Source organism: Corapipo altera, unplaced genomic scaffold, assembly GCF_003945725.1.
Source record: "Corapipo altera isolate COAL_440 unplaced genomic scaffold, ASM394572v1 55, whole genome shotgun sequence".
Taxonomy (NCBI): domain Eukaryota; kingdom Metazoa; phylum Chordata; class Aves; order Passeriformes; family Pipridae; genus Corapipo; species Corapipo altera.
In genome coordinates this window covers 6,727,520-6,744,726 of record NW_020884882.1, presented here as the reverse complement: position 1 = coordinate 6,744,726, position 17,207 = coordinate 6,727,520, and the positions used below count along the sequence as shown (strand labels likewise).

At 53.2% G+C, this 17,207-nt stretch overlaps 1 protein-coding gene across 4 annotated transcripts in view; it reads right to left on the bottom strand.

The window, feature by feature from the left end:
* The window catches only part of PLXNA1 (plexin A1), a 119,710-nt gene that overhangs the window by 47,925 nt on the left and 54,578 nt on the right, over positions 1-17,207 (bottom strand). For all 4 annotated transcript variants that reach the window (XM_027640246.1, XM_027640249.1, XM_027640247.1 and 1 more), the window contains exons 7-10: positions 15,868-16,021; positions 15,084-15,183; positions 5,893-6,007; positions 1,138-1,338 (exon numbers count right to left, since the gene is read on the bottom strand). In XM_027640246.1, coding sequence (XP_027496047.1) covers positions 1,138-1,338; positions 5,893-6,007; positions 15,084-15,183; positions 15,868-16,021 — 570 coding nt within the window. The remainder of the gene's footprint in view (positions 1-1,137; positions 1,339-5,892; positions 6,008-15,083; positions 15,184-15,867; positions 16,022-17,207) is intronic.

Here is a 17,207-nt window from a genome sequence, read left to right as displayed (position 1 = left end):
CACTGCCAGCATGGCATCCCCCTGGTACTGCCAGCACAGCATCCCTCAGCACTGCTGGCCAGGGCAGGAGGCAATGACTCAGATGCTTCTCCTGCCCAAAGGCTCCACAGCCCTGGGATCACCAGCAGAGGGAAGGAGCCAGTGCTCATCTTCAATGGCCTCTAAATGTCACTCGTGCCACCAAAGGGAGCAGGGATCGGCGCTGGTGTTAGGCTGCAAATGAGCTTTCACAGTATGGGAGATGAAAAACAAATTTTAAAAGGATTAAATGGGAGAGAGAAGGGAGGGGGCAGCTCCATGTGGATGAGGGCAGGTCTGTGCAGAGTCCAGCAGGCAGCCAAGGAGCTGAGCAATGCTGGCTCCCAGTGGGGGCTATTAACACCCAGGGTGGTTTGCTTGTGGGCCTGGTGCACAGCGAGAGGCACGCACACAGCTCACCCAGGGCTGCAAAACACCCTCCCACTTAGGGATAAAGCACCCAGAGAGGGCAGAGCAGGCAGAGATGCCTGCAGGAGAGAGCTGAAGTGACAGGGCTGCAGGGAGCAAGGACACAGAGACAGGGAGTGATGCAGAGAGCATGGGCAGGCAGGCAGGCAGGCAGGGGAATGAGGCAGCTGCTGGTCAGAATCAGGGATGGAGTCAAGGATAGACAGGAGCTGCAGGGGAGGAGGGGAAGCACTTGCAGGGCTGGCCAGCACAGCTGCATGTAGGGGGCTCCTTGTGTGCAGCAGGACACAGAGGAGTTAGCTCAATCCCGCCTGTAAAGTGGGATGGCTTGGTGTCAGAGGGATGTGAGAGCAGGCAGAGAGAAGGAGGAGGCAAGGCTCTGGCACATCTGGGCCAGCTGGCTCCAGTCCAGACAACTTTCTTCAGCTTTGCAAAGCCAATTTCCTTGGAAGTGCTCCTAAAACCTGGTGGCCCAGCATTGATCCTATCCAGAAAAACCCCAAGCAACCACCCCATGCACCTGGGTGAAGTGGCAGGGAGCCCACCTCAACGCCACAAGCACCAGAACCCCCCGTTACCTGCCCATGGGAGAGCAAACCTGGCCATGCAACGAGCCGGGATGGTCCCGGGGCAGGCGGGAAGGAGCAGCCCCACAGACAAGGCCCACGCCACGGCAAACCACGCACTCACCGAGGTGTTCTGGCACTGGATGCTGGTGCTGTTGAAGCGCAGGGCAGTGACACGGGTGGTGCTGCCGGGGATGTGGAAGATACACTCGTAGTTGCGCTGGCCAGACTGCGGCTGGGGCAGGTTTTTGGCTGTCAGGGTGATGGGTTTCACCACACCCACAGGGATGTAGATCTGGGTGGAAGGCAGGATCTGTGGGCAGTCCTGCAAAGGAAACAAGAGGCAGTTGATGAGATGGGAACACTGTGCAGCCTTCCCCCAGCATCCCGTGACCCTCTCCTTGGCTGGCAGGCTGGGCACATGCTTGAGTAAACACTCATGTGCCAGCGCCCAAACCAGCATCTCATGGCTGCTCTGCCCACGGCCCTTAAGACAGAAGAGCACAGAGGAATTTGGTGGCAGGGCAGTAGTGTTTCCCACAGCATCAATTGATTTAGGTGGGAGGTAGGGAGAGGACTCATCTATGGAACCTGTAACCTGGCACCACAACAGCAACACCTGTCTGGGCTGACTGGTAATGAGATGGACTTTATCGTGTCATTGCAGTCAGTACGTCTCAGACTTAATGCCCACCGGGCTATGCACTGTCAAGCTATAGTCTTGGTCTTCCTCCTTCTCTTACAGCCTCCATCCCCCTTCCTTCACAAGTGGACAGAAAAGCTTGAAGCAGACAGGACCAGCTCGAAGCAATGCCACCCCAACCAGCCCATCTGCAGGCTGCCCAGCAAACAATGCCTCCGGCCAGGGAATGCTGTTGAGTCCAAGCTGGAGAGAGCAAGGCACCACCCTGCCGGCCCCCTGCACTCCCTGGGGAAGGAGACATTGGGAGGGCAAAGCACTCTACTTGTAATAGCCACAGGCTCCCACCTGCTCCAGGGGAGCTGGTGACTCCAGTGTGCAAAGCACAGGGGAGCAGGAGAGAGCAAAAATAAATGAGCTCAGGCAGCAAAACAGCTCTGCGGCCCCCGTGGGTGATGCTTCGGCAACAACAGCCTGATGCAATCCCGCGCTGGCTTTGCTGAGCTGGGCAGAGGTCTCACACCTACAGCAGCTACTCCTGGGAGTGTTGGCTTGAAATAACATCAAGAAGGAATAACATGTGCTGAAACAAGCTGCTTTGAAAACAGACACAGGGTGGACACAGCCACCCCGCTGCTCTTGCAAGGCTGCCGATGGCCACAGCACAGCTGCAAGGGCAGCTCTCACCCCAAGGCCACCAGCAGCCACGTGTGACCAAGGCTGCCCAGCTGCCTCCTGCCACCCTGCAGCAAGCCAGGCCAGACCTTGCACAGCACCAGGCTTTATCTCGCCCAGTACGATTAATTAACTTTCAAACGATGCAGAGAAACAAGAAAGAAATTGTTTCATTTAGCAAATATTAACAGAAAAACCCAACTAGTTTTACTCTCTGGGTTTCCTGTTCTTCACAGGTCTGTATTCCCCAAAAGCACAATTTTTAAAGGGAAGAAATTATTTACCCCCAAAACATACTAAACAAAATGAAAGCAGAGAGGAACAGTGCTGTCAGCTCCAACCCAGAGAGAGCAATGGGTCTGGGACAGTCTGGGCACCCTCGGTGCTGCTCTGCCACCTCTCTGATCCATGTCATGGCTGCCCCTCTGCAAAGGAGGGCTTCAGTTGCCCCCCCTTTCAAAATCAGCTCAAGACTCAAAGCAGGAAGACACCTCATGCCCATTGCCATTTCCATGGAGTGGCCTCACCGCTGCAAGACGGTTGTTCCCCACCACCTCCCAGCTCAGAAGTGCTGTTGGAGGGAGCAGCCCCCACCTGCTTGATCCCCCTCCACGCTGCAGTGGGACCCCTCGAGTGGCACACGCCTTCCCTGCAGTGCATGCACACACTCAGCAAGGATTAGCTCCTGGCTCATTCTCCAACACCCCCACCTCCTAATTTTTCAGTAATTATTGCCGCCAACCCAGCTGGGGTGGTGAGTAAGTGGGGTAAGTCCATGCCCCCCCCGCTGGGCTCACCACGGCTGTTTGCAGGGCTGGTGCCCAAGGAGCACAGCAGGCACGTGTGTCCCTCTCCCCACGCAGGCAGGTGGGCTCATTCTGCTGACTCGTGGTTAGAGCTGAATCCCCCCTGTGATGTCACATGCTCCACATCTGCCAGCAGAAGTGTCTCATCCAGCAAAAATGTCATCCCGCGCCCAAACAGGAAGCACCTGGTGCTGGTGGGCGCCCACGGTGCCCAGAGGGGTGGGGGCACAGGGACAACTCATTTCCCCTACAAGTCCAACCGCTGACACAACTTGTTCCAGCATCGCCCAGTACTTCCATCCCTTGGGAACACTGCACAGCCCACAGAGCTCTGCATCCTGCCAAAAACAACCCCTCCTAGCCCAGTCCCAGGAGCAGGGAGCTATGAAGGGATGGGATGAGCTTCTAGAAAAGCAAGACCCCAACACACAAAAACTCCCAAACATTGCACAACTTGGATTTTCTCCATTAAAACCATTTTTCTAGCTGGATAAGAACATGACATGGGTGTTCAGGTTCGTCTGGAGAGGTAAGAGCTTTAGAGTCACACTGCAAATGCTGTGGTTTGGGCTTCTCTGGCAGGTCTCAGCTCCAGCTGCAAGGCTGTACCATCAGCAAAGATGAGATGAAGGCAGTCTGGGACCAGGCCTGACCCTGGCTTTGAGGTTCCCTCACAAAGTCCTCAGCCATTCCCACTGGTGGGGAATGAAGAATAAACACAAGCTCAACCTGCTTAAGTTGAACTGACTCACTTGGTTCCTGCAGTCCAGGAGCCTTTCACCCCCCACAGCAGCTCTGCATCAGCAGGGGCTGTCACAGGAGAGCTGCTTTTTGGAATGGAACGCTCCAGTGTCTATCACTGACCATCCTACAGTCACCACCATGCACCCCAGTTGGAAAAAGGGAACAGCAGCCTGTGCTGCTTCATCACTCCTTCCCCAGCACTGCAAGCCCCACAGCAAAGCCACAGAGGAGGGCAATCTCCAAAGCCCAGGCTTTAAAGCCACCACAGCCAGAGGGCAGGGACATCCTTCCTGCTATCATCATTCCCAGGTACATTTACATGAGTGGTGGCTCCTACCCACAACCCATTCCAGCTGTGCCACCCCCATAAATCCCCACAAACATCCCTGGCATGTCCAGGACAGAGTGCCATGGGTCACTCTGTGTTTTCCTACAAAACAGCCGCTTTCCTACCCAGGAAACCATGGTGAACCACCCATGGGAAGTATCAGAGATGGAGATGAGCTCTGTTGTTACACTCTGTTCCTCCATCTCCTGACCAGTGCCCACCACACTCCAGCCAACACAGACAGACCAAATCCTGCTTAAAATAACCCTTCCGCAGAGAGGATGGGGCTGGATGTCTACCATTAACTTGTCCAGTGGTGCCATGGGCTGGCACTGAGCCCCCCACCACCACCACACCACCCTGCTGGGACCGGGATGGCCAGGGATGGGGACGAGATGTCTCACCTCAGCCCGGTCACAGAGCCCACAGCAGTGGCTGGTCTGAGGGTATCTCACCATCCCTGCTGGGAACTGCTGAGGCCACATCAATGTGCAAACAGGCTGAGCCAGGCGCTCCAAACCTCAAGCCAGGCACTGCTCCAGGTCCCAGTGTGGCCAAAAGGTCTGCTGGAGGACACTCTGCCTGTGCTCAGGAGTGACACAAGTTCCTGAGCAGCTGGTCCGTGGGAGAGCTGTGAATGTCCCAAAGACAACAGCACTGTGGGTACAGCCAGAGGCTTTTGGGTTTGCCTGGCAGAGAAGGCGGCAGAGACCAGCAGCCACCTCAGTGAGGTGAATGGGCAGACGAGAGTCACTGTGCTCCAGTGGTCTGGACACCACGTGTTGCGTTTGCAGAAGCAATGCCAGGGCTGCCTGGAAGTGTGACCTCAGAGCAGGCTTCTGGATGCCTGGGATGGGCAGATCCTCACTAGATTTCTTCAGGGCATAAACTAGGAGAAAGCAGCTTTTTCCAGTCTTCTCATGCTAGTGAATCCCCCCTCAGGCAGCAGGACCCTTCTCACTGGGCCTATGCACAGGCAATGGAAAACCCAGGTAAGTTCAACCAGAGCCCCCTTCCAGAATAAGGACAGAGGAGAAACTCTCCTTCCCGTAACTCTCCCTTCAGGACCCAAATTAGCATTTACTGTAGAGCCAGCAGTGGCTTGCTAGACCTCCAAACCCAATCCAAGCAGCCAGCAATGCTGCCACAGGCTGGGGACACCAGGACGTCCTGCAAGCACACTGCCAGTGACAGGTTTCCCCAGTGGGTGGCATGGATGCTGCGCAGGATGAACCCCCACAAAAGAACATGCTCTTTAGCAAAGCAGTTGAGACGCAGAAGGCATGAGGTGCAGCAAAACAGTTTGTTTTACAGACTTCAACCTTCCCTCTCCACAAACAAGTCGTTCTGCAATGACAGTTCAAGCTTGCTCCCTTCACAAACATCAAAGGAAAACGCTTTGGCGTCTCTGCCTTTGTTTTTTCTTTCATTCACCCTAAAGTGCTCCCGGCTGCACCCAACTTCCCAAGCTGCCTCTCCTCAGCCACACAGCCTCTCTCTACCAGCACGTAGTCTCAGCAGCATTTCCCATTTCCCCCTCAGTGCTTCTCAGGCAATTCCCAGCACCCCAGGTGAGGCAGCAGGAATGGTTTCCAAAGTGGTCCGCCCTCTTCTAAGCCCTGTGGCCCCCCAAGGGGCCACGACAAGACCGGGACAGGAGAGGGGAGCAGTCTGATGTTGCCTTACCTCGGAGAACTTGACACGTCCCTCCAGGAAAGAGCAGTCGGCAGCGTTGTGAGTGCAGATGTGGCGGTACTTGCACCAGTGGCAGGGGAAGGAGCCGTTCACACAGGACAGGCAGCTGCAGAGAGAGAGAAGTGAGCAGCGTCAGGGCAGCATCGAGGCAGTCGACAGGGGCACTTCTTGGGATGCTTCAGCAGGACCCTGTATCTCTGGGTGGAAAGGACCCTCAATCCATGGGGCAAGGGTCGTGCACCAGCAGGCTGGGAAGGGAGGTGCCACACACTGTGAATCCCCAGGCTTTGCCCATGGTAAGGTGGGGGAAATGGCCTTTCTGACACCACAGGATTTGTGTCCCAGCCGGAGCGGCCACGCTCCCTCCTCCACTTGGCAGACTAACCCTGCCCACCCCACTCTTGCAGGGGCCAAGCTCCAGACTTTGGGAGCTTTATTTGGGTTCACTGAAAGGCGATTTTAGCAATAGGCAGCAGAACAAGGGCTCTGCACTGCAGGGGAACAGGGGAGAAAGGGCCAGATTAATGCACGCTCATTGAGAGGAGAATTATAACTAGCGAAAGGTTGGGTCAGATTAACATTTCGGGACTGTAGGGCCTTTCAGCTGCTCACAATAGGTTGTGTGTGACCCCCTCCCTCAGCCCCCTCATCCCCAGCCCTCCACAGCCGCGCGCGCGTGTGTCTGTGTGCTCCCACCCCCTCCCTCCAGCCCCAGACGCTTCCGTCTCTCTCCCCAGCCTCCTCTCCAGGCTCTTTGTGCAGGCTCTTGGTCCTTTCTCCCTGTTTCTTCTGGGGGATGCTCTCAGGGACCCAGGGATGCCAGGACGCTCATGCTCTGCTCTACATTCCTCTTACCAAAGAAACCAGCCCAAGGACCCAATGCCTCTCCCCAGCGCAAGAGGGGACACAAAGAGTCCCTTCCTTGTGGAACCATTCACAGGAGCAGCAACCCAACATCCCCTCACTATCCTCCCCAAATGCACACCCTCCCAGCACACAAGGCATCCCTGTTGGCAGGCACAGGGGATCCTCTGGACCCCCACAGCTGGATGGTGGCTTTCGGGGTTCTCACACCTGTGAGGAGGAAAGGGGCTGAGCCCTCCCCACCACACTGTCCTGGGGGGAGGGATTGCAGCAAGGTCCCACATTTAGTGCACAAGCCTTCACAGGGCAGGTCTGCATCAGGCATGTCCGTGCAGCCCAAGCTGCTCTCCCAAGGAGGAGACAGGAGAGCTGCTGAGGCATAAGCTAAAAGGCAGTAAAAATAATCAGCCTGGCTTTAAAAAAGAAAAAAAAGAAAAGAGAAAAAAAGCAGCAGTACTAGTTTTCTCCTTAGAAGGCTGATACCTGCGCTCACTGATCCAAGCATCAAAAGGATCAAGCCCAAAGCAATTATATTTAAACAAAGACAGGCTCTTTCTCTGAACATAGCTCTGGCAGGAGGCAGGCAGCCCTGCCCAGCCCAATCCTGCTCCTAAATCACAGCTACCTCTCTGCCTCTACCCCTGGGAAATGACAGGAAAACACAACATCACCCTGTGAGGCAGCAGAAAGACAATCTTCTTGGAGAAGAGATCTTTGGTGGCAGAGCCTGGCACACTGAATCCCTCACCCTCCAGCAGACTTGTCACTTTGGAGGTGTGGGGACAGCACATGAGGGAGCCACAGGGTGAGGGCAGCCCAAAGTGCAAACACACACCCAAGGCTTCACAGGCCCACAGCTTCCAGCTCGCCCTGGGGTTTCACACACCATTACATATACAGCAAGAGCTTCCCAAATCCATGTGCACACACTAAGGAAATATTTAATTAAGCTGCTTGCAAAGGGGGTTGGAAGTCATTTCCATGTTTCGCTCACATTTTCACTTCCAAATGAACAGCCCTTTTAGCTTTACCCACAAATATGCTAATTGAGATGCTCCTTATGCAAATATATGCAATTTTATTTCAGCTGCAGAGATTCAACTTAAAAGCAGAGCCACAGCCCCCTATCTCTGGTTGCTTTGATGGAGGGAGGTGCAGAGAGTGGGGGTGTGGGGAACACAAACAAAGCCGAAGGACAGCTCCTGTCCTCCTGGTAAGGGCTCAAGCACGACCAGTGGACAGGCAAACCCAGGATGTGGAGGAGCAGGACAGGGAACACACAGGTTAATCCTCATGGGAGTAGTGCAGCCACAAAGGGGTCATGCGTGAGAGAAGCACGGTACAAGCAGTCACAAGCCACATGCTGGGGCGTAACTACCAAGCCTCCCACTAATTGCCTCCCCCTCCCCCCACAGAAAAAGGAGAGATTTTCCAGTCACCAGCTCTTCTGGGGTCTACAAAAAACATTGTAGTCCCCTTTCCACCACCTCACAAGCCGTCTCAAAGCTGGGTGAAGCTCCCGATGCAGCCCTGCCCCAGGGAGCTCAGCCCCAACAGCTGCAGTTCCACTTTGCAGTTCTTCAGGGCCAAAGCCAAATCTTGGCTAGTTCAGGACTCTTCTCACCTGAGGGTCTCCTTTGCCATTTAACTACTACAGGTCCCAGCTGGCCTTCTGGTCTCTGCTTGCCAAGGGATCTCAGGTTATCCTCCACATACAGCCTGAGGTGCATGGTTCCCCCTTCCTACATCAGCCCACCCAGTTGCTTCTAACTTAACTGAGCCACTCCTAAAGCCCCATCCCCCTAGATGGTTTTCACACACTCCCTTCTGCCAAGGTTCTCCATTAGCCATAAGGACATCAAATGCCACCGTGAGAGCACTCACCACACACATCTTGATCTGCAGCATCCCTGCTGCGTTTAGAGCCTGTCTGGGTCAGCTCCCACCCCCAGCCAAAGACTGGACAAAGTGGTGAGTAAGTCAGCACACAGGTGCCAGTAACACGGTGGAACCCTGTTTCCAACTTGCCTCATTCCTGCACAGCTATTTGACCACCCCAGCTCCCTAAAAACGCAGGGCAGGAGCTGAGGCAGGGACCCCCAGCTGCTGGTCAGGCTGGCAGTGTGGCTGGGGCTGTATCCCCAGTGTGTCCATATCCCCGGTGTGTCCGTGTGCCACTGCTGTCTGTTCCCAGCACAGGAGCAGGTTGCTCGGCAGCACGATGCCATCTGTGCCGTCTCTCTCCTTCCCACGGTCAGGCACTCTTCCCTCATCACTTCTTGCCTAAGAGGTTTTCATCACTCCTGATAATTAGAGGGAGGCTCTCCTTCATGTGTTGAAGTGCTCCCCTCCTTGAAGCGTGCCAGGAGAGCAAGAAGCCCAGCCAGGAAGAAAACTGATGGTGGGGGGGTTCAGCACAGACATGGACCCACAGCTTGCTCCCCATCTGCCTCCTCCCCAGCCCAGCCAGGTGCCAGGTGGAGATGAAGCCCAGGCAAGGCAGGGAGAAGGAGGTCAGACCCACCGGCCATGCCCCCCTTGCCTCCTGATGTCCTCGTGCAAGAGGAGTGGCACCAGACTCAGAGCAGCATTTCAGGATCACTCTGTGCCAAGTGCCCCATCTCAAAACAAGTCCAGGCTCACTGCTGGCCCTGCAACCTCCCTCTGCCAAAGCAGGCATCCCTGCAGGCATCAGGGCAGCTCTGCCCACCTCTGAGTGCATCAGGGACAAAGCCAGAGCATCACCACGCCTCCATGCTTGCCCACAACTCACTACACAGCTGGGTCAACACCTCCCAACACTGCTCCCTCCAATTCCCTAACTGATCCCAAACTTGGTTAGGCCTGCTAGGGAAACACCCGACACGACTGCAGAAAAGCAGAGGTGCAGAGAGAGCAGAATGACAGCAAAGAAGCCTCTCCAGGGCCACAAGCACTGCTACAGGGTGAGTCCAGACCCAGGGGTGGCCTCGAGGACCAACTCCTTGCTGGGTGTGCGGGCAGCTCTGCAGAAGCCACCTCTGGCCACCACAGAGAGGTCACAGCTGCTTGTCTCTGTGCCTGACCTGAAGCAAAGCTGTAGCTGATGGGAAGCACGGGGAGCCAGAAGTGCTGGGTCCAGGCTCTTCATTTAGTCTCCTTCCTGCTCTCCCAGCCCCAGGCGTGCCACATGCCCGAAGGAGACTAGAGCTCTTCAGCACACTGAACAGTGAGGGCAGAAAACAAAAACAGCATCCACAGGAGTGAGATAGGCCTGAGCAGCAAACATGAGAGGGACAGGAGATGCAAGCATTGCACACACACACATACACACAGAGATTGAGGCTATTTCCATGGAGCAGCACATTCCTGAAGGAAGAATGGGGAGCAAAGGGCAGGGAGGAGGGACAGGGGCAAGTTGAACGGCACCAAGAGCAGAGCAGGGGAGGTCCATTAAAAAAGGGGAAGTATAAACACCGTGTTGATGAAAACAGCATCTGTGCAGGCACAGCACAACCGCCTGTGAGCCCCCTGACTGCTGCTCAGACCTCCTCTTGGCAGGAAGATGCTTCCTTAGCGAATACTCAGCTCTGGCATAGCCTGCATCTGGAGCAGCAGCTGTCAGGGCTGAGGGGCTGAACTGCAGTGCTTTGGGCTTCATATCCATCTCTCTGCCTCAGGAAGATGGGAAATCCTGAAGAGCTGTGGGACCAGACTGTCAGTGTCCCCCCCCAGCCCCTACACGGACCTACAGGCAGCTTTCTGATGGGTGCCCAGACCCAAAACCAGGACAGGCATGGGTTGGAAAGTCAGATCTTGCCTCCTTCCATCCCTGCCCATCTCAATCAATTTCTATCCTTTTGACACAAGTCCAATGCTTTTCCATTGCTGCTGGGTTTTGCCAAAGTCCTTACTCACAGGGTAACAGCTGGACATGCTGACCCACCACAGGATGGTCCGGGTCATCCACCATCGTCCTGAAGGATGCAGAATCATGCTCTAGGTTTAAAGGTAATTCCCTTGAAACATCCTCAGCTGCCTCCCCTCACTGAAACACAACATCAGGTTGTACCAGCCCTCCTCATTCACAAGAAACATGACATAAACCAGGTTATCCCAAGCTGTCTCTGGGGCCATCCTACAGATTTTCCACCTGCCCCAGCCCAGGAATACACAGGGATCTGTTACCACCACACAGCTCAGCCATGCAAACCCAGATACACTCACTCAACTGCTTGCAGCCATCTGTCCGTGCCTTTGAAAGGAAAGCATCTGTAAGCATCTGGAAACGAGCAGCACTGGGCCAGCAGAGAAGCAGCCAGGCCGTGTGCGGGCAGATGGAAAGGCTGCAGCAAGGAGCCCAGTGGCACAAGGACTGGCATCGTCCCACGGGTGCCAGCGGGTGCCTTGGCCACCAGAGCAGCCCAGCCCCACCTTACTGGCACGGCCCCGCTGCTCCCAGCCCTTGGGACACACATTAAAATCCCATTTACTTAATGGAGGCTTATAGGGAAAGCCTGACCTGTGGGATAGAGCCACAGTAGTGTCACTCCGGTGTGGAGGAGTTAAAGCCATTTGGCATGTCTGTCCCTGCTCCATTCTTGCAGAAATTCATCACCCCACAGATGATGGGACCCGACTGTCACAGCTGCCACTGCAGCAAGGCACAACCACAAGGCTGGTAGCACCATGACAACCAACACAGGTTTCCAGGATGCTCAGATCCCCTCTCAGCATCAGACCTGCTGACTTGTGATTTTTCTCCTTTCCTGGTGCCACCACCTGGATTTTTGCTTCCACATTGCAATGGCTGGACATGCTGGCAGGGAGTCGAGTCTGGTGATGCACTAGGCATGCTGGTGCTTGAAAAAACAGCAGCACTGCAAAACCTCCCCACAAAATTGAAGGAAGCACCAAAGGCTCTCATCTTTTTCCCCATCCAACACCACTTGCCAGCTCCCTTCCCACAGCCGCACTCTCCGAAAAGCCAAACCACAACAGGATTTATGAAACAGTTTCCAGAGAAGAAATCCAGCAAGGAAACATGGAAATAGTGAGAAGAAATACATCTTAGTATTCCCTGGAATTGCTCACTGGCTTTCAGTGAGGATTCCCCGCTCACCCAGCTCACCAGCAAGAGCAGGCACTGCCAGAGGCAGGCAGGGAGCCTGGTGTTACATCTTTATCTTGAAAGGGAACTCATTTCCCCACAAATGCTTTGAAGAGGGAGTTTAACACCGACAAAGACAACCTCAACATCTGCCCGCACAGGCGCTGGACTGGCTGATTCATTAAGACAATCAAAGGTGCTGAGTGGCCTTTAAATGCCTACTCATGATCTGTGTCCCATCAGAAACCCCCCAGGGAATCCATCCTGGTCCCTGCCATGGCATTTTTCATCATGCCCTCCACTGCAGGAACCAGAGCCTGTCTCCAGGAGATGCAGGGGAGCCTGCATGGGCATACCTACTCCCCTGCCATGGGCTGGCAGCAACCCTCAGCCACCCACGTCCCCCTTTGCAAGGGCCCCATTTCTCTGCATTGAACTCTTAAGTTTCTACTCCCCCATTCAGTTCATCTCACACAGCTCAGCCAGAAGTATCTCCTGTCTAATGCATAAACCTTTAGGAGCAAGATCCCCAAAAGATGCCACTGCCTGGTTACACCTGCCCGAGCCCCACGGGAGCCCTGAGTCTGCTGGGGTGTGGTACACAAAGTTGGGATCCCCAGAAGCTTCCAAGGTGACTCTGCTGGAAAGGAATGGAGCCCCAGAGATGGTACAAGTCTCAGACCAGGGCTCCCAGAGACCCTGTACAAAGTACCCCATGAATCAGTGGTGCCAGTCTGTGAAGGGCACAATCCCACACAGGTGACACTATTTAGCCCTGCTATAGCAGACAGGACAGCTATGGAGCTCTAACTGGAAGGCACCCCCCTCAGCCCAGATCATCACAGCCAAACATACAGGCAGCACAACCCACTCTGGACCCTCCTTTACTGCAGGGGAAGGGATCAGAAGCATTTTCCCTTCTGCAACCCCTCCCTGGACCAGGTGGGTTCAAGGAGTCCTTGGAAATGCATGGGAAGAACAGTTTTGCAAGGTGATGGGAAACAAGAGAGCCAGGATGCTCACACAGCAGCAGGACCAGCCCCACAGCCTGCAAAAGGACTTCAGCAGCGCGTTTTGCTGATGCCTTTCCAGATGTCTCCTGAAAATAAGAAGGGTCAGACTCTCTCCAGCGCACACGGTGGAGCTGCATTGGCTTCCCTGGAGCTACCCCAGCTGACATCAGCAAAGAGCTGCCTTATAATCCTCCCATCTCTCCACAACCATCTGAAAAATCTCGCCTAAACATTTCACCCTCAGCTGAGAAATGATTTGACATGCAGAACTCTGGCTTCCAACCTAAGCAAAACTGCCCAAATACAAAAAGAAAACGTAATGCACAGTGATCAGAGATCTCCACAGGAAAAACATTAGCCTCATGGAAAACCATATTGTTCCTAATACAGAATTTATCAGGCTGACATATAGATTTTCCTCCACAAAATATGAAACCTGGATCTGAAAGGCTATTAACTCCAGAGAGATCCATTAAAGACGCCTGTCTGCAAATGGTATTTAAAAGTATTGCATCATCCCAGGAGGTATTGTCATGCTCTTTGGCTATGATTCGACTGCAGGTCACATAGTTAAAACTACCTCCAAACTAAAACTCTTGACATAAAAAAAAAAATAATAATAATGTTCACCAGCCTAGAACATGGACTTTTCTATCAGCTCCAACTGGAGCCCATAAATATTAATGCATCCATAATTAGCCTTTTTAAATAATGCATCCAAAATTAAACATCAACGCAGTAATAAATCAGTCAGGGTTCTTTGTTGTAGGTTTGTTTGGGGGGGAGAGGGGGAATAGGGGGTTTTTTTCCCCCTCTGTGTCAGGCACATAAAATAAAATGCCAATTCCCTCTCCACCTCTTCCCGCCGGAGTGCTGATTGGACCAAATCTGATGCCATTTGTACTTAAAAGTCATCTTTCTTTCATTTAGAAAAATAAAAGTCATATCTAGTTTTTGATTTGCAAAATAATGACATGCAGCCAGCCCGAGCCAAAGCTGAGCTAATGTTATTGAAACCACAGGACATGAAGGGAGACAAAGCTCATCTCAGAGTCAAGGTGAGGCAGAAAGTCAAGTTTGCAAACTCTCTCCTCCCTCAACAGCACAGGGTTCCCAGGAGCAAAGACCAAAGAGCGGGAGGGCAGGAATCCCTGTGATGCAGGAGGTTTGCAGGGGCCCTCCTCTGACACATCCCTCCCAGAGCTCACTCCGGATGCCCAGCCAGGGAGCCTGCATCTCACCTGCTTTTCCCTGATCAAGGTGGAACTCCAAACAGGCTTTGGAGGAGCAAACTCCAGCAGAGTCCTGAGCCAGACTTAACACTTTGCAAAAAGACTTCCAGAAGTCATTTGCTTATCTATAATTACTGATCAGCTGGAGTGTCTCCATCCATGGGAGGTTCCTGGCAGAGTAATGAAATCACTTGCATTCTTGAGCTCCAAATTCTTTGCCCAAACACACCCCAGCATCAACTCCAGTCCCACAGCTCAGCTCAAGCACAGTGTTGGCAATTCCTCACCAGGAGTTGAGGTTTGAGACTTTAGACACCCTGCTTAGATAGTACATCAATAATCCACACCTCCTCTATTTTATCAAACGCATATCTCAAGCTCTCTAAAAACCCTTACAGGAGTAGATTTCACAGCAGCCTGACAAGAAAGAAAATTCACAATTACTTCCAGTCAGGAAATTCTTGGGTAAATGCCCCAGGACATGCAGCATGTTCCATCCCATGTTGCTGTAACTTTCCAGCTCCCTCTCCAGCAAGCCTGGGAAGCAGGTACCGTGGCAGGAAAATACAGGCTTCTCTTTTTGCATTGCCAAGTCCCTCCTATTAACTGTTTCCAGGAATAACAAGACACTTGGCATTTTCAGTCACATGGCTTGATTGCTACAGTCTGCAATGCAGTAAACTTCCTTTTTCTTCCAAATTTTTGCCAAACCCAAAGTCCTGTCAAACCCGAAGTCCTGTTTTGATGTGAGGTTCTGCCCTGATGTTACACGTTCCCACACACCCAAACCAGCTGTGGGTGCTCTGGTCACCATCCCAGTTTACACAGGCAAAAGGAGGAGGTTTCTCACTGTAAACACCACTGTACTCAACTGCCCTTTCCTATTGCAACATTAGCACCCGGAAAGCTGAGAACTCTCTCCCAGTCTCACACCATCCCAACAATCTGTTCCCAGAGCCCTCCCAGAAAGTCCAGGCCACTTACGATTGATGAACGCTGCAGTTGTAGAAAACAAAATCCACGGAGGCAAATTTCTTCCCCGTCTCCTTGGATTTCAGGTAAAGCTTCACCACTCGCTTGTCCCCTTTGAGAGACCCAGGCAGAAAAAGGCATCAGAAAGGATACAGTCCACGGCCTAGCATTCAGCTCAAGGCTTGTGATGTGCTGGAGAGAGCTGGGCATCCCCACTCCATGCAGTTAACTAACAAAATGCCCCAAATGTGGCAATAAAAAGGGAGTGTTCACACACCCCCACTCAGACACCAAACAGGCCAGGAGAGCCCAAGTACAGCTCTGAGCCCCTACAGCTAAACATAACCTGCTGGCATGGAGACTGGTGCCTTGGGTTGTACTGGTGGTACTGAAGGGGGGTCTAACAGTCCTGGGGCCAGGAGAATTTCCCAGAGCCCATGGCCACCTACAAGCACATCTGCCCAGGAATGGTCCACAGGTAGAAATGGGGCCAGGAGTGGTCAACAAGTAGAATCATAAAATGGTTTGGATTAGAAGGGACCTTAAGAATCACCTAGTTCCAACTCCCCTGCCATAGGCTGTGCCCAAGTAGCTGTGTCCATGGCTTGGAGGAGACCAATGACCAGCCACAAGCAGCACCTACACCCTCCTACACCCTGAGAACCCAGCTCAGGTTCAGATCTCAAGACTGAGATCGCTGTCACCAGAGGACTGTGCTCTTCCACATCTGCCTGTGGGGCAACACATGGGACAAGGTTTGTCTCAGGCTTTTTCCCACCCCAGGGCACAAGCTCACCGCGGCCCCTGGTGATGGGGATGACGTCCTTGGCAGAGGGAGAGCTGCAGTAGATCTTCCCATCCTCAATGCGGCTCTCAGATTCAGTGAAGTCTTCAAAGGAACAGTTGACTCCTGCCGAGAGGTCTGGGACGTTCCAGGCCTGCAGGACCAGCTGAGGAGGAATGGCAAGAGCATCAACACAGAAAATTTGCAAAAAAACTCCTCTTTGTGTAAGTCCAGCAAACAGAAAAGACATGGGGTGCAATCCCTCCTCTGCCACCACACGTGGCGGGGAGACCTCCTCTGGGCTTTTGCAAGACAGCCCCATCCATGTATCTCCCTGCTCAAGAAAGGAGCATGGATTTAAATGGGTTAAGAGATGGAATGACTCACAGCCTCCATCCTCGGCCCTTGCCATACCACAAGCCATTACACCTCACCTCTCTACAGAGACCAAGAGTAGTGTCAAGGCTGAAGTGTGTTTCACAGAAAGGCACCCACTCTGGGAGAGTCAAGCAGGGGAGGAATCCACCTCTTCCTTCACAAAGTTATCCCCAGGGTCAGCAGTTCTCACTTTACAAAACGCTTGCCTTATTTCTAATTTGAATTTTTCACAGCTTCCAGCCATTAGTTCTTGTTATGCTTTTCCTTGATAGATTAAAAAGCCCTTTAGTCCCTGATATTTGCTCCTTGTAAAGGCACTTATACTCTGTAATCAAGTCACCTCTTAATCTTCTTTTTGATAAGCTAAGCAGATTGAGCTCTGGAAGTCTCTCACTGCAAGGCATTTTCTCCAGCCTTCAACTCATTTACATGATGTTTACGGGAGGTTTTCAGTCTCTCCCTTTGAAAGCTGGACTCCAGCCCAAGCACAGCATCCCTATGTCAACCACCCCAGACCTCCATGCAGCAATCTGCCATCAGCAGGCAGATAACTACCCCAGGAGTGAAAACACTGCCCAGCTCCCAGCTCTACCCAAGGAGCACTGAGAGCCGCACAGTGAGGGCTCAGCCCCAGCACCACTTTCCAGGACATCTGGAAAGGGCTCAGCCCTGGTACCACTTTCCAGGACATCTTTAGCCATGTTTAACTTTAGACTTGGCAATACCAAACCGCAGCTTCTCTGCTAAACCAGCCACACTCAAACCCAACCGCTCTGAAGGAACTCTCACTCATTCCACCCTCCAGTGCCATCATTCCAGAAGGTCCCATCTGCAGCTATATCGCTTTTATCTCCACATTACCAAAGAACATTTACCCCTGCAGAAGTGATTTCCAAACTGTTTCCATCCAGTGACAATTCCCCTCTGATGAGGAGTTTTTGAGATCTGTCACGGAGCCAGTTCTTAATCCACTT